The sequence below is a fragment of the Pecten maximus genome, chromosome 9 (genome assembly GCF_902652985.1).
Source record: "Pecten maximus chromosome 9, xPecMax1.1, whole genome shotgun sequence".
Taxonomy (NCBI): domain Eukaryota; kingdom Metazoa; phylum Mollusca; class Bivalvia; order Pectinida; family Pectinidae; genus Pecten; species Pecten maximus.
Window position 1 is genome coordinate 1,772,245 of NC_047023.1, and position 23,112 is coordinate 1,795,356.

Genomic DNA, 23,112 nt, shown 5'->3' on the forward strand with positions numbered 1-23,112 from the left:
GGTGAATTGATAAAAATTCAAAAGCTGAGGCCAAGAAAAAATTCTAATTCGACATCTTTGAAATTTCGACCATGATACCTGATACAATTCTTACCCTGATTGTGAAAGTCCGGCCGGGTGTCCATAGTGTGGATATTAATAGAGCCTACACCGCCGTTGTTTTGTTGGTTTTGATTATTCTGCCAAGGTGGTTGTTGTTCCAACGTTAAATCTGTCGTGGTGGTCGGTGGATCAGTCTTAGGAGGGAGGTACTCTGTAAAAAATTGTAAAATGTTAAGTCTCAGATGGTGGTTGGCGGATCAATCTTAGGAAGAATGTACCCTGTCAAAGATTGTATAAATGTTAAATCTGTCGTGGTGGTCAGTGGTCAGTCTTAGGAAGAATGTACCCTGTCAAAGATTGTAAAATGTTAAGTCTCTGGCGGTTGTTGGCGGATCTGTTTTAGAAGTGAGGGACTCTGTAAAATATTGTACAAATGATAAGTCTGTGGCGGTGGTTGGCGGATCTGTTTTAGAAGTGAGGGACTCTGTAAAATATTGTACAAATGATAAGTCTGTGGCGGTGGTTGGCGGATCTGTTTTAGAAGTGAGGGACTCTGTAAAATATTGTAAAAATGATTAGTCTGTGGCGGTGGTTGGCGGATCTGTTTTAGAAGTGAGGGACTCTGTAAAATATTGTACAAATGATAAGTCTGTGGCGGTGGTTGGTCGGTCAGTCTTAAGAGGACGTTACTCTGTAAATGATTGTAAAAATACAAAAGAAAATAAATTACTTTCAAATATGGAGTTAAGTTATCAATACAGCATATGTCGACTAAGGAATTTACAAGCTGTTTGGTCCGTCGTCCTTGTAAGATTCATCACCGATACTGGGGCAAAGATTGTGAACATCCAGAAGAAAGGAAGTCGGGAAATAAACAGAAGCTGAACAGGTGTTTAAACAGCTTCTATCTGACTGAACTTTAAAGTGTCTGGTTTACCAGGACACATTTCAATATATTTAAAAAAAAATGCAAAGCTAACAACTGGATAGGCAATTGACGAAAAAGTAACACAGATAACGGATAATCCCCAACTGCAGCACTATACGATATTAGTAATATAACCACTTGTAGAACGAATTTTACATAACGAAATTTTGTTCATAATGAACCCACTCTTGTGTTCATTCATCCCACTTTCTTAGTATTAAACACTCTGACACCTGACACATAACAAATCGCCAATCAACAGTAAACTTACCTGGACGAAGTTAGTTTACACAGCCCTCAAGTGTGACGGGCAGACGGGGCTCCTCAAAGGGAATCATGTGTGTGCTTACAGTTAAACATACGCGGTACACGTTTTATATAGGTCTAACTATATGTTAGTAAAATAAGGTCACAAAACTTATTTGACACCTACAGAAGTGCTCATCGCTATTTGCAATTGAATGAGGTCATGTCGGGGAAACTGGACCACGGATAGTGGGGTTAACATGGGCATAGGTGTTTCATCAACGCTCGGTAACATTACAAAATTCTTAACTTGAAAAAAGTTAATTGGAAAGCATATTTGGATTCAAAAAGAGACTTAATTAAAAAAAAAATAGAATGCTTTTTCTACGGAAAAAAATTCCATTAAGAATTTTTTTCGGATCATTATATGACTGGCGAATAGGTGTGAAAACATACCATATAGAAACATTTCCTCCATATCCGTCCCCAGAGAGTTAGAGGCCTTACACGTGTACTTCCCATAGTCATCCTCATCTATCTGTCGTATCCTAAGACTGATTGTGATGGTGTTCTTGTCCTCCTCGTAAACCTCGACCCGGTATTTATAGTTGTTGATGATCTCGACGCCATTTCTCTTCCACGTGCTGTACACCTGAGGGTTGGCCGTCACGCGACATTCCAGAATTGTTTCTTTACCTTGATATTGTCCCATACGTTTTGTAGGTAAAAATATTTCTGGTGCAACTATAAATAAAAGAAAAATAAACTTTAGAAAAATAATAGCTATAGCAGTCAGTAAACGGAAAATTTATAGCTATTACGGTTAGAAAACAGAAAATAATGGACATTTTCCGTCAAAACTGAAAATACTATATTATTATGGTAAAAAAACTGAATACAATAGATATTACTGTCAGAAAAATGAAAATAATAATTACGGTCAGAAAGTTGAAAATAATAGTTATAATAGTAACTGATTTATGTTCTTAGAATTCTGTATCTATTGCAGAAAAAATGCCCTAAATCATGTATTATAACACTTAAACCATATGACGTTATTGGTCATGATGATACAAGGGTATGTTTGTATGGTATACAGTGAGGGGTAGGTTTTGAAGATTCATGCTTATCATTGTACATCATTTCTATATAAACACAATTAACACGTGTTGTTTATATGCAAATGCGTTGATAGAATTTGCTAACTTAGAAAAGGTTCCATTGCAGTACAGAATATGCGTAAAGATAACTATAATACAAAATAAATGTATATCGATTTAACATGCTTATCAATTAATCTATTAAGAGACAGAAAAAAAAAAAAATACGTCAAAATATTTAACCAATGCATACCGCATCTCCCCTGTACGTTTAGTATATACCAGATGGTCAGACCGCTGGGTAAGAAATACCTCAGGAAGCCAAACGCTATAGCATACTAGCAGAGTGCGACCATTGGGACAAGTTGATCAGAACTGATGCCAAAAATGGTGAGATTTTCCTCCCCGGTAAAACTGTTATTTATTAGACAGCCAAATCTCCTTACAAACTGTGGAACCCGGCAGAGGTAGCAGACTTTGGGGGTCGATAGCTTGTTACACGGGCTTCGTAAATGTGTTTTATAATGAACTAACAATGAAATACTTTAAAGGAAGAAGCCATACCAAACAAATCGCTTATCTCCAAACTGACGTTTAGGTGCTCACAATTGCTGTGCTATGATCGGTTTGGCATGTGGTCGTCTTTATAAGCTTGATGAATTGAGATGCCGGTACTAGAACTATATACACAAAGCCGGATCTTTATTTCATCGATTTCTCATCTGTTTTATTTTGTTAGTAAGTGTTATATGCGGTTTTACAATGTAACCAGTTAGGAAGGCCATCCCATGCATACCCAAGCTCAGACTCTCTCTGATATAATCCTGATTTATGGGCTAGGGCAAAAACTAGGCTCTCTTCTGCAGTGAAAAGCAGACAATAATACGATAATGATGGAGATGTTTCTTTACGCCTGTTTTACGTGCTGTGTATCTATCGCTAAACGTTTTCATAGCATGTCTAATTGGTGTCACTATTTATCATACAGATATTTCCTGTTATATTTCACTATTGATGTTATTTACAATATACAGCAATTAATCATCCGAAACGTTGTTTTTTTTTGCCTAAATGTACTAAGCGAATAGCATTAAAAGCGGAGACATTTAAGATATATTGCGATGAAATTGGGTACATGTATGCTTTAACTTAGAGGTAATGTATCTGTTTTGTCGGCCATGCAAGTTCTTTATTTAACTTCCGATTAAATATTAAATTTTAAACTAATAATCTACCATCCTATCCACTGTGAGTGTATTTCCACACTTCTGTAATCGAAAGCACTGTCCAAGAAAGCCGAGACAACTGAATGGTGTCCCCAGTATCACCGACCAGACATAGAAGTCAGAGACAACTGAATGGTGTCCCAGTATCACTGACCAGACATAGAAGACGTAGACAGCTGAATGGTGTCCCTAGTATCACTGACCAGACATAGAAGTTAGAGACACCTGAATGGTTACCTAGTATCACTGACCAGACATAGAAGTCAGAGACAGCTGAATGGTTCCTGTAGTAACACTGACCAGACATAGAAGTCAGAGACAGCTGAATGGTGTCCCTAGTATCACTGACCAGACATAGAAGTCAGAGACATCTGAATGGTTACCTAGTATCACTTACCAGACATAGAAGTCAGAGACAGCTGAATGGTGTCCTAGTATCACTGACCAGACATAGAAGACAGAGACAGCTGAATGGCGTCCATAGTATCACTGACCAGACATAGATGTCAGAGACAGCTGAATGGTGTCCATAGTATCACTGACCAGACATAGAAGTCAGAGACAGCTGAATGGTTCTTGTAGTAACACTGACCAGACATAGAAGTCAGAGACAGCTGAATGGTTACCTAGTATCACTGACCAGACATAGAAGTCAGAGACAGCTGAATGGTGTCCCTAGTATCACTGACCAGACATAGAAGACAGAGACAGGTGAATGGTTACCTAGTATCACTGACCAGACATAGAAGTCAGAGACAGCTGAATGGTTCCTGTAGTAACACTGACCAGACATAGAAGTCAGAGACAGCTGAATGGTTCCAGTAGTATCACTGACCAGACATAGAAGACAGAGACAGCTGAATGGTTCCTGTAGTATCACTGACCAGACATAGAAGTCAGAGACAGCTGAATGGTTCCTGTAGTATCACTGACCAGACATAGAAGACAGAGACAGCTGAATGGTTACCTAGTATCACTGACCAGACATAGAAGACAGAGACAGCTGAATGGTGTCCCTAGTATCACTGACCAGACATAGAAGTCAGAGACAGCTGAATGGTGTCCCTAGTATCACTGACCAGACATAGAAGACAGAGACAGCTGAATGGTTACCTAGTATCACTGACCAGACATAGAAGTCAGAGACAGCTGAATGGTTCCTGTAGTAACACTGACCAGACATAGAAGTCAGAGACAGCTGAATGGTTCCAGTAGTATCACTGACCAGACATAGAAGACAGAGACAGCTGAATGGTTCCTGTAGTATCACTGACCAGACATAGAAGACAGAGACAGCTGAATGGTTACCTAGTATCACTGACCAGACATAGAAGACAGAGACAGCTGAATGGTGTCCCTAGTATCACTGACCAGACATAGAAGTCAGAGAGAGCTGAATGGTTCCTGTAGTATCACTGACCAGACATAGAAGTCAGAGACACCTGAATGGTTCCTGTAGTATCACTGACCAGACATAGAAGTCAGAGACAGCTGAATGGTTACCTAGTAACACTGACCAGACATAGAAGACAGAGACAGCTGAATGGTTACCTAGTATCACTGACCAGACATAGAAGTCAGAGACAGCTGAATGGTTCCTGTAGTAATACTGACCAGACATAGAAGTCAGAGACAGCTGAATGGTTCAGTTTCATGCTAATTATCTAACGTATACTCTATGAATTAATCAACCAGATGTGTCAGTTACCAGATAAAGGGCGCGCTGTCAGTATTCCTATATAACTTGAGTTGAATCCTATCATGCACTTTTATCATACCATTAAAATACAAGCGATCTCTAATTTGCTGGTCGTAATTATACCAACCATTCACTTGTCTCTCATTAACCGTAACATTTGAATGTTTCGGGAAAATGTGGGTCCATTAACGGTTCTAAAGCTGACGTGATAACAAAGCAAAGAATTAAAAGCAAAATAGGTGCCTCTGACTTCTATGTCTGGTCAGTGATACTAGGTAACCATTCAGCTGTCTCTGACTTCTATGTCTGGTCAGTGATACTAGGTAACCATTCAGCTGTCTCTGACTTCTATGTCTGGTCAGTGATACTAGGTAACCATTCAGCTGTCTCTGACTTCTATGTCTGGTCAGTGATACTAGGTAACTATTCAGCTGTCTCTGACTTCTATGTCTGGTCAGTGATACTAGGTAACCATTCAGCTGCCTCTGACTTCTATGTCTGGTCAGTGATACTAGGTAACCATTCAGCTGTCTCTGACATCTATGTCTGGTCAGTGATACTAGGTAACCATTCAGCTGTCTCTGACTTCTATGTCTGGTCAGTGATACTACAGGAACCATTCAGATGTCTCTGACTTCTATGTCTGGTCAGTGATACTAGGTAACCATTCAGCTGTCTCTGACTTCTATGTCTGGTCAGTGATACTAGGTAACCATTCAGCTGTCTCTGACTTCTATGTCTGGTCAGTGATACTAGGTAACCATTCAGCTGCCTCTGACTTCTATGTCTGGTCAGTGATACTAGGTAACCATTCAGCTGTCTCTGACTTCTATGTCTGGTCAGTGATACTAGGTAACCATTCAGCTGCCTCTGACTTCTATGTCTGGTCAGTGATACTAGGTAACCATTCAGCTGTCTCTGACTTCTATGTCTGGTCAGTGATACTAGGTACCATTCAGTTGTCTCTGACTTCTATGTCTGGTCAGTGATACTAGGGACACCATTCAGCTGTCTCTGACTTCTATGTCTGGTCAGTGATACTAGGTAACCATTCAGCTGTCTCTGACTTCTATGTCTGGTCAGTGTTACTACAGGAACCATTCAGCTGTCTCTGTCTTCTATGTCTGGTCAGTGATACTACAGGAACCATTCAGTTGTCTCTGACTTCTATGTCTGGTCAGTGATACTAGGTCTCACTTTAGCTGTCCCTGACTTCTATGTCTGGTCAGTGAGACCAAAGTGTGGCATCTAGACAGGGAGGCAGAAAAATAGACCAAAGTGTTGAAGAACACATTGTCAGGGGCAATTAGAAAAAGCCTTTACGATCTGATAGATGATCAGCGATTCCCTTCACATAGTGAGATGGAAGTGAACTTGGAGACCATCTAACTCTTCAGTATGTTTGGTGGAAGTGTACTTGGAGACCATCTAACTCTTCAGTATGTTTGGTTGAAGTGTACTTGGAGACCATCTAACTCTTCAGTATGTTTGGTGGAAGTGAAATTGGAGACCATCTAACTCTTCAGTATGTTTGGTGGAAGTGAACTTGGAGACCATCTAACTCTTCAGTATGTTTGGTGGAAGTGTACTTGGAGACCATCTAACTCTTCAGTATGTTTGGTGGAAGTGTACTTGAAAACCAGATAAACGGTGAGATACATATATAACGAGCCTCTTAAGAGATATCTGTGTGTTCCGCCTCACAAGATCCCAATAAATACCTAACACGTTGTGTTGCAGTGACGAACATTAAATTCGTATATTCGGAGGAAAAACAACAAATAGAGCTAATTAGGTTCCATCCATAGTGCAACTGGATTCTTAGCTGTGTGGAGGATATCAATGTCAACAAGATTAATGTCAGGAGCTCACAGCTGTGGTCAACTTTTTACATCATACACTTCCCAGACAACAGCGGGATTCGGATTCCAGTCACTTGTAACTTTAGGTGATGTAAATTCTTTATCAGATGCGTAAACAGCGAACTACTGGAGTGTTGCATAAGGTAGAGACGTTTCCCACAACAAACTTCAACCCTTTTACCTTCATGCAAAATTATCTTACCTGTGTTAATTGTAAAATGGAAAACTGACATGGAATTGTTGGTAATAGTAAATGTCTATGTATATCTTTAAAGGTGAATTGAACGACCTGACAACTGCTTGGTCCTATTTGATGAGGACATGTATCTTTTTATGATTAAAAAATACTGATAATGCTACCATCGCGTTTAAACACCTCTAATTGCTTTAGAAGTTGTGCTGGTATTGCTTGTTTAAAAAAGTGTATTTCACGCCGCCTTTTAAATATACCAACATGCGGGGACGATGTTTTACATAATAGTTTTGTCAAATTGTCAAGGAAAATTGTGTTGATAAAGATATTTCTATGCTCCTCTGAGGGTATCTTAATGTTACTCTACAACTTTGTGGGTTCAGGGCCATGTCTATTAGGAACACCTCTAGGTACATACACTCCACAACCACTCGGATCTCTCGGCTCGCAGCGGGCGATATGTCATTGAAGGCTACACATTCGTAAATATCGTCACAGTACCGGGAGATGTTGTAGATCACCAATACTTCCCCATTTAGGCCGACAACTGAAAAAAAAACATCGACACTAAACAACAATATAGACATTCAAATTTATTTGTATTCTCTAAACTAATTTGTTACAGAGTTTCAGAAGCATAATCGATATGTGGTGTAAAAAATAAAGCTTTGATCTTATTAGAACTTCAGTTAAATATCTTTTTCCGTTCAGTTGTAACATTGCATAAGAAATGACTTTTTTTTGACGTGCCATTTGTCGATAAGCTAGCAAGGTAGATTTCATTTCATTAAATAAAAGTCGTATTAGCTGATACCCTTTTCGAAGCACATATATAAGTTGGCAAATAAATTTGTAAATAAGTTAAGACATTGTGATGAATATAAGCTATTTCTTAAACGCGAAACAATAACGGAACATAGCAAAGTGCCACTGTTTATTGCATCAAGAGAATTTACCCAGTCAACATTTCCCAATCTGATAAACAGAGTCAACACACCATGATAAAATGTACATTTACACCACAGAGTCAACACATCGTGATAAAATGTACATTTACACCACAGAGTCAACACACCATGATAAAATGTACATTTCCACCACAGAGTCAACACATCGTGATAAAATGTACATTTCCACCACAGAGTCAACACACCATGATTAAATGTACATTTCCACCAGAGTCAATACATCGTAATAAAATGTACATTTCCACCAGAGTCACTACACCGTAATAAAATGTATATTTACACCACAAAGTCAACACACCGTGATAAAATGTACATTTACACCACAGAGTCAACACATCGTGATAAAATGTATATTTCCACCACAGAGTCGACACACCGCGATAAAATGTACATTTACACCACAGAGTCAACACACCGTGATAAAATGTACATTTACACCACATAGTCAACACATCGTGATAAAATGTATATTTACACCACAGAGTCAACACACCGTGATAAAATGTACATTTACACCACAGAGTCAACACACCGTGATAAAATGTACATTTACACCACAGAGTCAACACACCATGATAAAATGTACATTTACACCACAGAGTCAACACATCGTGATAAAATGTACATTACACCACAGAGTCAACACATCGTGATAAAATGTATATTTCCACCACAGAGTCGACACACCGTAATAAAATGTACATTTACACCACAGAGTCAACACACCATGATAAAATTTATATTTACACCACAGAGTCAACACATCGTGATAAAATGTATATTTACACCACAGAGTCAACACACCATGATAAAATGTATATTTACACCACAGAGTCAACACACCATGATAAAATGTACATTTACACCACAGAGTCGACACATCATGATAAAATGTATATTTACACCACAGAGTCAATACATCGTGATGAAATGTACATTTCCATCACAGACTCAACACACCATGAAAAAAATTATATTTCCATCACAGAGTCGACACACTATGAAAAATATACATATACACCACAGAGTCAACACACCGTGAAATAATGTATATTTACACCACAGAGTCGACACACCGTGATAAAATATACATTTCCAACATACAGTTGACACATCATTTCCTACACAAAGCCAATACCATTTTGGAATACACATTTGTAAATTTAACAAAAATTTACATTTCATAACACACCAGACAAGTATACCGCGTCACCACTCGAGTCAGCGCCGATACGTTTTAAAAATTCTAATAGTTTTCCAGAAAAGTTGTCGATGGAAAGCTTGAAATATTCCAAAGTTTAATTAGAATATTCACATGTTTTGTTTAAAACAATTTTTACCTCAAAATGCGTTAGGAGTCTACGCCTCGTCTCCCAAACAACGGAATGACGATACGTGTCAGAGTGAAACACAGACATTACGAGTGTATGACACTGACACACGTCGACCGCCAGACGCCGTGGAGGGAACGTGACAATTATATTATACATGACGATTTCCAGTCTTGACAAAATGTTCTAATTTTTGGTTAAAATGTCAGTTTTGATGCGACGAAATATAATTACGTGTGTTGGTAGATTGTTTTGTTATAAGGACAAGATAGTTTTATTACATAATTCTGGCGGGAGGCGATAATAACTAGCAATCGAACGAACGAATGTTCTCTACGGAAGACAAGGAAGTCGCTACCCAACCTGGTCTAAAACATGATTTGATATCGAGTATATACTGAAATATCGGTCATTTTCAGTGATTTTCGCAGACCAGATTAAAATAAGTTGCATAACATGGCTGCACCAGGGACATTATGATAAAAAAATTAGGATTAAACATGAAAAAGTATTCTGTTTAAGGGAGTACATATCTCTCTTATATGTTTGGCACGTGTCACCTGTAGCTTTACCTATAACTTATACACGTGTCACCTGTAGCTTTACTTATAACTTATACACGTGTCACCTGTAGCTTTACTTATAACTTATACACGTGTCACCTGTAGCTTTATTTATAATTTATACACGTGTCACCAGTAGCTTTACTTATAACTTATAAACGTGTCACCTGTAGCTTTATTTATAATTTATACACGTGTCACCTGTAGCTTTACTTATAACTTATAAACGTGTCACCTGTAGCTTTATTTATGATGTATACACGTGTCACCTGTAGCTTTACTGATAACGCATACACGTGTCACTTGTAGTTTTATTGATAACGCATACACGTGTCACATGTAGCTTTATTTATAACTTATACACGTGTCATCTGTAGCTTTACTTATAAATTATACACGTGCCACCTGTAGCTTTACATATAACTTATACACGTGTCACCTGTAGTTTTATTTATAACTTATACACGTGCCACCTGTAACTTTATTTATAACTTATACACGTGTCACCTGTAGTTTTACTTATAACTTATACACGTGTCACCTGTAGCTTTGTTTATAATGTATACACGTGTCACTTGTAGTTTATTTATAACTTATACACGTGTCAACTGTAGCTTTACCTATAACTTATACACGTGTCACTTGTAACTTAACTTATAACTTATACACGTGTCACCTGTAGTTTTACTTATAACTTATACACGTGTCACCTGTAGATTTACTTATAACTTATACACGTGTCACCTGTAGTTTACTTATAACTTATACACGTGTCACCTGTAGATACACTTATAACTTATACACGTGTCACCTGTAGCTTTACTTATAAATTATACACGTGTCACCTGTAGTTTTACTTATAACTTATACACGTGCCACCTGTAGCTTTACTTATAACTTATACACGTGTCACCTGTAGCTTTACTTATAACTTATACACGTGTCACCTGTAGTTTTACTTATAACTTATACACGTGTCACCTGTAGCTTTACTTATAACTTATACACGTGTCACCTGTAGTTTTACTTATAACTTATACACGTGTCACCTGTAGCTTTATTTATAATTTATACACGTGTCACCTGTAGTTTTACCTATAACTTATACACGTGTCACTTGTAGTTTTACCTATAACTTATACATGTGTCACCTGTAGCTTTATTTATAACTTATACACGTGTCACCTGTAGCTTTACTTATAACTTATACACGTGTCACCTGTAGCTTTACTCATAACTTATACACGTGTCACCTGTAGCTTTACTGATAACGCATACACGTGTCACCTATAGTTTTACTTATAACTTATACAAGTGTCACCTGTAGCTTTACTGATAACGCATACACGTGTCACCTGTAGCTTTACTCATAACGCATACACGTGTTACCAGTAGCTTTACCTATAACTTATAAACGTGTCACCTGTAGCTTTATTTATAACTTATACACGTGTCACCTATAGTTTTACTTATAATTTATACACGTGTCACTTGTAGTTTTACTTATAAGTTATACACGTGTCACCTGTAACTTTATTTACAACTTATACACGTGTCACCTGTAGCTTTATTTATAACTTATACACGTGTCACCTGTAGTTTTACTTATAACTTATACACGTGTCACCTGTAGATTCACTTATAACTTATACACGTGTCACCTGTAGCCTTACTTATAACTTATACACGTGTCACCTGTAGCTTTATTTATACATGTTTCAATTTTAGCTTTACTTATAACATAATGACACTTCAGTATTGTTCTATACATTAATCTATTATAGAATTGGTAGCAGCTATTTGTTGAAATGTTTGTTAGTATGATCCATATCCATATGACCAGATTTTGTAAGTTACTGTTTACGGATATTAACCATTGTGATTTACACAAAGTAAATAGGAACGGTAACTCTTATAAATACCAATATTTTATGTTGTAGGAAGACTACTGCACACTATCAAGGGCCTCCGCTAATTGTAATACTTAAGCATTGATGTCATTTTTTTTAGTTTCATCGGGGTATGAAACACATTTTGTTTGCAAACTGTATGAATCCCGTAATCCCGATGAAACTAAAAAAAATTGACATCAACGCTTATAATTCATTTTTCAAAATGATTTTCTAATTTAAAACATGTTTTATGTACAATTTTACTGGTTTTAAATGGGATTCTTTTTCTCAAATCAATACGCAACGTCAATTGTCGTATTGTGACGTCACATTTTCCGCGCCATTCTCGGAATTTCTGTCATAGAAGAATGAAAAGAATTTTTCGACCAATCACATTTGAGTATTTACCATGAAAACAAAGAAAAATTAATTATATCGCTATAAACAAAACAAAATAAAATCAAAGGACGATAACTCTAGTATACCTTCTTTCGCTGCTTCCTTAGTGCTTGATGGTCGGCGATACCACGTGACCGTGGGAGGCGGGATGCCAGTGGCGTTACATATGAGCTGTACCGTGTCCCCTTCTCTAGCTGTGGTGTCGAAACTAGACAACTCGTCGATAATGGAGGCTGCTTCTGCAAACACGAGAAATACATTACTTCAAAACGTCATTACAACAGACAGACTTCTTTTGATCTCGCAATCTATGGTATAGCATTGTCTTTAATATGGGGAACACATTTTAATATTGTTTTAATGTTAAAAAACTGTTTTGCTCTGCTCATCGCTGTAACCAGAAATGAAAAGGAAGGAGATTTTATCTAACGCATTCGCAGAAAACACGTTCAAATAAGCTGAGTCGCACTATCGATAAACTATCCCGAATCTATTGCTTTTGGTGTGGACGTTTTCTCCTACAAAGAGATTTATATAATGCTAAAGCTAGCAACTCAACTTTCCAACGGCCATGTTCTAACAAACAGGAGAGAGACATCAAAAGATCGAAAATTTGATTATTATATTTTGTGCAGGATGTGATCTTTTGGGGACTACTTATATTTTACGTTTCCATAAATAATATTTAAGTTTTATATACCATCGCTGCGAGGACTATCTGATATTTTTATGAACACATTTTTAACATGTAACTTAATAATAGCTTATATATGATATATATATACATCTATATAGATATATGTATCTAATTTTCTAAAGGAAATATAAGTGTCTACATGATTTCTGAAAGATACCTCAGCAGGTTGACTTTAACGAGTTTAAGATTATGTTTATCCTCATAATTTATAATCGGTAAAATACATTGCACTAAGTTGTAAGAATTTGTGCCATATCCTTTTTGTAATTTTTAAGACAAATCAAATGCGTTAAAAAATATCAACACTACCCCAGTCTCATCAGCACGCCGATTACATATTAAGACAACTCAGCGTTCTGAGCGATGAGAAACCTCTCAGAACAACAAACTTAAATCACTGCTTCCATATAATACTATTTTATTATAGGTCGTAAATCATTAAAACCCGATTAAATCTCGATACAGAATCTCGCGAGAGTTACATAGAGATACCCCGTCATCGACTGATACCAAACAAAACTAACAATTCAGTCTTGGGTATTCTCCTCATCAGCGTCGTTGCGACCGATTCCTAGCCCACGACAGAAAACCTAATTCGTTCTCTCCAATCCTTCTGAAGTTTACCAGTCTATGACGAATAGTAACTGATTCAGGGACTGTTTCGCCAGATCTTTACGTGTTAACGACTGTTCTGTTTAAGTTGTATTTAAGTAATTAACTGAAAGTTCGAGAAAATTAATAATTAAAATGCTTGGAAGAGCAAATGAGCATGGCTCCAGTGCCTTAGTCTTCTGATTAATTACCTATCACATAATTTCATAAAAATATGATTAAGTCGAAAGAGAAAATATGTTGGCGGGGCCTTGATATGATGAGCGTGTCAGGAGAGTAGCGAGAACTATAAATCATGTGTCATCGTTAAGCAGGACTCGAGTAGCTCCGTCGGGTCGCCTTATGATAGAGGAAATCAAGGTTTATCGCATCAGATATTGTCTGTGGAGGTGGACCAACGATGTCAGGATACTCGGACATCCCATTAATTATTAACGTCACATTAATTAATGTCATTATGACTTCTCTATTTTGGATGGAAACTGTGCGAGATTAATTGGTAAACCGAGGAAAAAAGGATATTCCAAATATTGATTAGATAAGAGAAAGGGTATCGCCATCACGGTAACTAAAGGGCTGTGTTGCGGAGTAGCTTGTGTGGAGAGGGCTATTTCGGAGTCGAAGCTTTAATGTGAAGATGACATGAGAATTGAAAGAAAATCGATAGAGCATTGTTATTTATAATATCTATACATCTTATTTTATAACTTATCTTCTCTTTATTACTGGTGATAGGACGATAAACCATGACCCGAGACACAGACTTTTTTTTTATAAATTGTATTTTATACCACTGCATCATATCCTTGACATGCCTTACATACATAAACTTGTATTAATGGTATTTTACACCACTATACCATATCATTGACATGTCTTATTGGAAGAGGAAACATAGCGAACCAGTAGGGAGTGACAGCACGTGTAATGTCTTAAGTTCCGGTTAAATGTTTGACGATAGGGTAACTGTTAGGAATAATTCGCAACCTTCCTTCAATAATTATTTAATATCTACCGTCAAACCTAACACGGAAATAAGACTTCGGTTCCTCACTATTGAAGCAAATAACCCTATGGTTCATATACATTGAAGCAAATAAGTCTGTGGTTCCTCCCAAATGAAGTAAATAAGCCTGTGGTTCCTCTCAAATGAAGTAAATAAGCCTATGGTCCCTATCTAATGAAGTAAATAAGCCTGTGGTCCCTATCTAATGAAGTAAATAAGCCTGTGGTCCCTATCTAATGAAGTAAATAAGCCTGTGGTCCCTATCTAATGAAGTAAATAAGCCTGTGGTCCCTATCTAATGAAGTAAATAAGCCTGTGGTCCCTATCTAATGAAGTAAATAAGTCTGTGGTCCTTATCTAATGAAGTAAATAAGCCTGTGGTCCCTATCTAATGAAGTAAATAAGTCTGTGGTCCCTATCTAATGAAGTAAATAAGTCTGTGGTCCCTATCTAATGAAGTAAATAAGCCTGTGGTCCCTATCTAATGAAGTAAATAAGTCTGTGGTTCATGGTTCCTATCTAATGAAGTAAATAAGTCTGTGGTCCCTATCTAATGAAGTAAATAAGCCTGTGGTCCCTATCTAATGAAGTAAATAAGTCTGTGGTCCCTATCTAATGAAGTAAATAAGCCTGTGGTCCCTATCTAATGAAGTAAATAAGTCTGTGGTCCCTATCTAATGAAGTAAATAAGCCTGTGGTCCCTATCTAATGAAGTAAATAAGTCTGTGGTTCATGGTTCCTATCTAATGAAGTAAATAAGTCTGTGGTCCCTATCTAATGAAGTAAATAAGCCTGTGTTCCCTATCTAATGAAGTAAATAAGTCTGTGGTCCCTATCTAATGAAGTAAATAAGCCTGTGGTTCCTCTCTATTGCGTCTGATGCAATCCTTATCAAGACAAAGGGTTGTACGAAATACACCGTTAACACTAAAATACTTCATTATAACTAGACCTTGTACCTCAAATTAAAAATATTTTTTATATTGGTCCTAGGTACACCCTATATTGTCAAATTTCGTTTTGAGAATTTAACTTTTCTTGTCAATACTGTACAGGGGCGAATCATGATCAATTATTTAAAGATTTCAGTAACTGTAGATTCGTGAATCTGGTTACTACGGAGATATAATATAACCCTACATTCCATTTGAAAACCTTAGAACATATATAATATTTAATTTTTCACTGTGTTGGACTGTATATTGTTTCTGTCGAAAGTGTTTTAATTATAATAATTTAAAACAAGATACATTTAATAGTTGGTATAGCCATACCATAAATGACATGATATATCATCTGCTTTAACAGAGTAGGGAGAAAATGTACTTATTATGGAGATAATGTACTTGTTAAGGAGATAATGTACTTTTTAGGGAGATAATGTACTTGTTAGAGAGATAATGTACTTGTTAGGGTGATGATGTACTTGTTAGAGAGATGATGTACTTTTTAGGGAGATAATGTACTTGTTAGAGAGATAATGTACTTGTTAGGGTGATGATGTACTTGTTAGAGAGATAATGTACTTGTTAGGAAGATGCTGTACTTGTTAAGGAGATAATGTACTTGTTAGGGAGATGATGTACTTGTTAGGGAGATAATGTACTTGTTAGGGAGATGATGTACTTGTTAGAGATAATGTACTTGTTAGGGAGATAATGTACTTGTTAGGGAGATAATGTACTTGTTAGAGAGATAATGTACTTGTTAGAGAGATAATGTACTTGTTAGGGAGATGATGTACTTGTTAGATAGATAATGTACTTGTTAGGGAGATAATGTACTTGTTAGAGATAATGTACTTGTTAGAGAGATGATGTACTTGTTAGAGAGATGATGTATTTGTTAGATAGATGATGTACTTGTTAGAGAGATAATGTACTTGTTAGAGAGATAATGTACTTGTTAGGGAGATGATGTACTTGTTAGGGAGATAATGTACTTGTTAGGGAGATGATGTACTTGTTAGGGAGATAATGTACTTGTTAGGGAGATGATGTACTTGTTAGGGAGATAATGTACTTGTTAGGGAGATGATGTACTTGTTAGATAGATAATGTACTTGTTAGGGAGATAATGTACTTGTTAGAGATAATGTACTTGTTAGAGAGATGATGTACTTGTTAGGGAGATGATGTACTTGTTAGATAGATAATGTACTTGTTAGGGAGATAATGTACTTGTTAGAGATAATGTACTTGTTAGAGAGATAATGTACTTGTTAGAGAGATAATGTACTTATAGGGGAGACAATGTACTTGTAAGGGAGATAATGTAATTGTTAGAGAGATAATGTACTTGCTAGAGAGATAATGTACTTGTTAGAGTGATAATGTACTTGTTAGAGAGATAATGTACTTATAGGGGAGACAATGTACTTGTAAGGGAGATAATGTAATTGTTAGAGAGATAATGTACTTGCTAGAGAGATAATGTACTTGTTAGAGAGATAATGTACTTGTTAGGGAGATAGTGTACTTGTTAGAGATGATGTACTTGTTAGAGAGATCATGTACTTGTTAGAGAGATAATGTACTTGTTAGAGAGATAATGTACTTGTTAGAGAGATGATGTACTTGTTAAGGAGATAATGTACTTGTTAGGGAGATAATGTACTTGTTAGAGAGATGATGTACTTGTTAGAGAGATAATGTACTTGTTAGAGATGATGTACTTGTTAGAGAGATCATGTACTTGTTAGAGAGATAATGTACTTGTTAGAGAGATAATGTACTTGTTAGAGAGATGATGTACTTGTTAAGGAGATAATGTACTTGTTAGGGAGATAATGTACTTGTTAGAGAGATGATGTACTTGTTAGAGAGATAATGTACTTGTTAGAGAGATAATGTACTTGTTAGAGTGATAATGTACTTGTTAGAGAGATAATGTACTTGTTAGAGTGATAATGTACTTGTTAGAGAGATGATGTACTTGTTAGAGAGATGATGTACTTGTTAGAGAGATGATGTACTTGTTAGGGAGATAATGTACTTGTTAGAGAGATGATGTACTTGTTAGGGAGATAATGTACTTGTTAGGGAGATGATGTACTTGTTAGAGAGATGATGTACTTGTTAGAGAGATAATGTACTTGTTAGGGTGATAATGTACTTGTTAGGGTGATAATGTACTTGTTATAGAGATAATGTACTTGTTAGAGAGATAATGTACTTGTTAGGGAGATAATGTACTTGTTAGGGAGATGATGTACTTGTTAGAGAGATGATGTACTTGTTAGAGAGATAATGTACTTGTTAGAGATATAATGTACTTGTTAGAGATGATGTACTTGTTAGAGAGATAATGTACTTGTTAGAGAGATAATGTACTTGTTAGGGAGATAATGTACTTGTTAGAGAGATGATGTACTTGTTAGAGAGATGATGTACTTGTTAGAGAGATAATGTACTTGTTAGAGAGATGATGTACTTGTTAGAGAGATAATGTACTTGTTAGAGAGATAATGTACTTGTTAGGGAGATAATGTACTTGTTAGGGAGATAATGTACTTGTTAGAGAGATGATGTACTTGTTAGGGAGATGATGTACTTGTTAGGGAGATAATGTACTTGTTAGAGAGATGATGTACTTGTTAGAGAGATGATGTACTTGTTAGAGAGATAATGTACTTGTTAGAGAGATAATGTACTTGTTATAGAGATGATGTACTTGTTATAGAGATAATGTACTTGTTAGAGAGATAATGTACTTGTTATAGAGATGATGTACTTGTTAGGGAGATAATGTACTTGTTAGGGAGATAATGTACTTGTTACGGAGATAATAAACTTGTTAGGGAGATAATGTACTTGTTAGAGTGATAATGTACTTGTTAGAGAGATGATGTATTTGTTAGATAGATGATGTACTTGTTAGAGAGATAATGTACTTGTTAGAGAGATAATGTACTTGTTAGAGAGATGATGTACTTGTTAGAGATAATGTACTTGTTAGAGAGATAATGTACTTGTTAGAGAGATAATGTACTTGTTAGAGAGATGATGTACTTGTTAGAGATAATGTACTTGTTAGAGAGATAATGTACTTGTTAGAGAGATAATGTACTTGTTAGAGAGATAATGTACTTGTTAGAGAGATAATGTACTTGTTAGAGAGATAATGTACTTGTTAGAGAGATGATGTACTTGTTAGAGATAATGTACTTGTTAGAGAGATAATGTACTTGTTAGATAGATGATGTAATTGTTAGGGAGATAATGTACTTGTTAGGGAGATAATGTACTTGTTAGGGAGATGATGTACTTGTTAGGGAGATAATGTACTTGTTAGAGAGATGATGTACTTGTTAGAGAGATGATGTACTTGTTAGAGAGATAATGTACTTGTTAGAGATATAATGTACTTGTTAGAGAGATAATGTACTTGTTAGAGAGATAATGTACTTGTTAGGGAGATAATGTACTTGTTAGAGAGATGATGTACTTGTTAGATAGATGATGTACTTGTTAGAGAGATAATGTACTTGTTAGGGAGATGATGTACTTGTTAGGGAGATAATGTACTTGTTAGAGAGATGATGTACTTGTTAGAGAGATGATGTACTTGTTAGAGAGATAATGTACTTGTTAGAGATATAATGTACTTGTTAGAGAGATAATGTACTTGTTAGAGAGATGATGTACTTGTTAGGGAGATAATGTACTTGTTAGAGATAATGTACTTGTTAGAGAGATAATGTACTTGTTAGGGAGATGATGTACTTGTTAGAGTGATAATGTACTTGTTAGAGAGATGATGTACTTGTTAGAGAGATAATGTACCTGTTAGAGGGATTATATACTTGTTAGAGAGATGATGTACTTGTTAGAGAGATAATGTACTTGTTAGAGAGATAATGTACTTGTTAGAGAGATAATGTGCTTGTTAGGGAGATAATGTACTTGTTAGGGAGATGATGTACTTGTTAGATAGATAATGTACTTGTTAGGGTGATAATGTACTTGTTAGGGTGATAATGTACTTGTTAGAGTGATAATGTACTTGTTATAGAGATAATGTACTTGTTAGGGAGATAATGCACTTGTTAGGGAGATAATGTACTTGTTAGGGTGATAATGTACTTGTTAGGGAGATAATGTACTTGTTAGAGAGATAATGTACGTGTTAGAGATATAATGTACTTGTTAGAGAGATAATGTACTTGTTAGGAAGATGATGTACTTGTTAAGGAGATAATGTACTTGTTAGGGAGATAATGTACTTGTTAGGGTGATAATGTACTTGTTAGGGTGATAATGTACTTGTTATAGAGATAATGTACTTGTTAGAGAGATGATGTACTTGTTAGAGAGATAATGTACTTGTTAGAGAGATGATGTACTTGTTAGAGAGATGATGTACTTGTTAGAGAGATAATGTACTTGTTAGAGAGATGATGTACTTGTTAGAGAGATGATGTACTTGTTAGGGAGATAATGTACTTGTTATAGAGATAATGTACTTGTTAGAGAGATGATGTACTTGTTAGAGAGATAATGTACTTGTTAGATAGATAATGTACTTGTTAGGGAGATAATGTACTTGTTAGAGAGATAATGTACGTGTTAGAGATATAATGTACTTGTTAGAGAGATAATGTACTTGTTAGGAAGATGATGTACTTGTTAAGGAGATAATGTACTTGTTAGGGAGATGATGCACTTGTTAGAGAGATGATGTACTTGTTAGGGAGATGATGTACTTGTTAGGGAGATGATGTACTTGTTAGAGAGATGATGTACTTGTTAGAGAGATAATGTACTTGTTAGAGAGATGATGTACTTGTTAGAGAGATAATGTACTTGTTAGAGAGATAATGTACTCGTTAGAGATATAATGTTCTTGTTAGAGAGATAATAAACTTGTTAGAGAGGTGATGTACTTGTTAGGGAGATGATGTACTTGTTAGGGAGATGATGTACTTGTTAGATAGATGATGTACTTGTTAGAGAGATAATGTACTTGTTAGAGAGATGATGTACTTGTTAGAGAGATAATGTACTTGTTAGAGAGATTATATACTTGTTAGGGAGATAATGTACTTGTTATAGAGATAATGTACTTGTTAGAGGGATTATATACTTGTTATAGAGATAATGTACTTGTTAGAGAGATGATGTACTTGTTTGGGAGATGATGTACTTGTTAGAGAGAGGATGTACTTGTTAGAGAGATAATGTACTTGTTATAGAGATAATGTACTTGTTAGAGAGATGATGTACTTGTTAGGGAGATGATGTACTTGTTAGGGAGATGATGTACTTGTTAGAGAGATGATGTACTTGTTAGGGAGATAATGTACTTGTTAGAGAGATAATGTACTTGTTAGAGAGAAAATGTACTTGTTAGGGAGATCATGTTCTGTTTGTTTTTTTGTAAAATCCAATTGATATTTTCCTAGAAATGTATGCAGCTACTATTTACATAATTATTTGATAAATCCCAACTGTTACACCAGAACATATTTGCCTTACACGCCTTATGATACTTCATTGGTCAGAAATATCAAAACACCTTTGATGTTGGCTGGTTCTTCGTTACATTATGTAATTAACGTAAAGAATCATAGCCGTGCACTTGTGTGATAAGAACTTTGAAAGTGCTTTCGATTCATGACAAAGATGCATAAAACCACTACAAGATTTCAGTTTCTGGTATAACGTGTTAAACTATAGGAAGGTACCTATAGAGACCACTTAAAACGACTCATTAATGTACATCGAAATGCACTGCAAACTCCTACACGTTGCTGTATTCTACAATACTATGTTTCAATATCTAACAAACCCATGGTGAATTAGTTCTTTGATTTAGCCTTTTACTGCGGATTTTTACGGATGACATTTAGGACGCAGACAAAAGGACACAGCGGATACATCAAACAGTTCCCTCATCATCCGTCCCCGTCGCCGGGATCGACAACTGATCACGTGACAATCACATGACAAGGCAGGGACTTACCATGGACGTATAGGACAATGTTTTTAATTTTGACTGGGTTAGTGTTGATCTGACACATGTATTTCCCGCTGTCTGACGGTTTGACATCTCGTATGAACAGGTTCCAGTCGTTGGTATAGGGCCTTTCCAAGCTGATTCTGTCATCGGAGATTACTCGTCGCTCTTCTAGAGTGAGAATCTTTTCACGAGGATCAAGCCAGGCCACCTATAACATACAAATATATGCAGGCGTAATTATCAGGGGACAATCGTTGTAGAGATAAAGTATATAGCTTGCCAATGTATTCAAGCGTTTGACAAGACTGACAGGTACCTGATTACTCTTGATCACAGAAACGCTTCAAGGACGACGCACAACCCCTTGTGGAGTGTTTACACCATGTAAATCCCGTAGTGTTATATCTACGCATCTCACGATGGAAAGGTTATATCCAAGTTACAATAAGCTTTATATGAATATCAAAACAAACTGAATGAGAATGTAAATGTTTTCTCTGGTTCCTCTCAATTTGACTGAAGTAGTTTTGGGAAATTGCTGAAGAAAATTGGACATAAAATAACACATATATATGTGATAAACATGAAAATAAACTTATTATGTAAATATATGTAAAAAATAATAAGTAAAAGAATAAAACAATAAAAATGACGCAGCATTATAATTATGTTGGGCACGTCGTACGAACGTATTAATTAAAAAAAACAATACTGCTTGTATTCCAATTTCCCATTTGAAAACTTTCATTTCAGCACATCATTATTGTATATAACCTATGTGGAAACTAAAAAAAAAAAAGTCGTTTTTATTGATCCGGACAGAGTGTTGTGTTTGTATATTGGCATCATAAGACACCAATATCAAAACCTAATATCCGGAATTTGTCAAATCACGTGCCATCGTTGGTTTCTGTTAAATAAAAAGTATTTAATATTAAAGTTTTTTTTCGGCAAAATGACAGTTGACATTTCTCAAGATTCATACGCGTTCGATAACTACCGTCAAATGATTTTAAGAAATTTTTCGGTAGCTCGCGCTGTTTATTGTTTTTTCAATACAGGGAGATGGAATAGTTTATTTGGTGGTGCGTCAATTCTGATAAAAATAGATGTGAGGTAGGTTTTCGTTTGTGATTTCTGTAGAGGAGAGGATATATGTGAGGGAGAAGTTCTCGTTTGTGGTTTCTGTAGAGGAGAGGATAGATGTGAGGGAGAGGTTCTCGTTTGTGGTTTCTGTAGAGTACGGGATACGTGTATATGTGAGGGAGGTTTTCGTTTGTGATTTCTGTAGAGGAGAGGATAGATGTGAGGGAGAGGTTCTCGTTTGTGGTTTCTGTAGAGTAGGGGATACATGTATATGTGAGGGAGGTTTTCGTTTGTGATTTCTG

The 23,112-nt window shown here is 36.1% G+C and overlaps 1 protein-coding gene across 1 annotated transcript in view; it reads right to left on the reverse strand.

Annotated features, from left to right (window-relative positions):
• The window catches only part of LOC117334540 (lachesin-like), a 144,022-nt gene that overhangs the window by 5,074 nt on the left and 115,836 nt on the right, over positions 1-23,112 (reverse strand). Inside the window, exons 3-7 of the mRNA XM_033894219.1 lie at positions 21,728-21,932; positions 12,536-12,688; positions 7,715-7,843; positions 1,673-1,960; positions 95-253 (exon numbers count right to left, since the gene is read on the reverse strand). Of these exons, the coding sequence (XP_033750110.1) occupies positions 95-253; positions 1,673-1,960; positions 7,715-7,843; positions 12,536-12,688; positions 21,728-21,932 (934 nt within the window). The remainder of the gene's footprint in view (positions 1-94; positions 254-1,672; positions 1,961-7,714; positions 7,844-12,535; positions 12,689-21,727; positions 21,933-23,112) is intronic.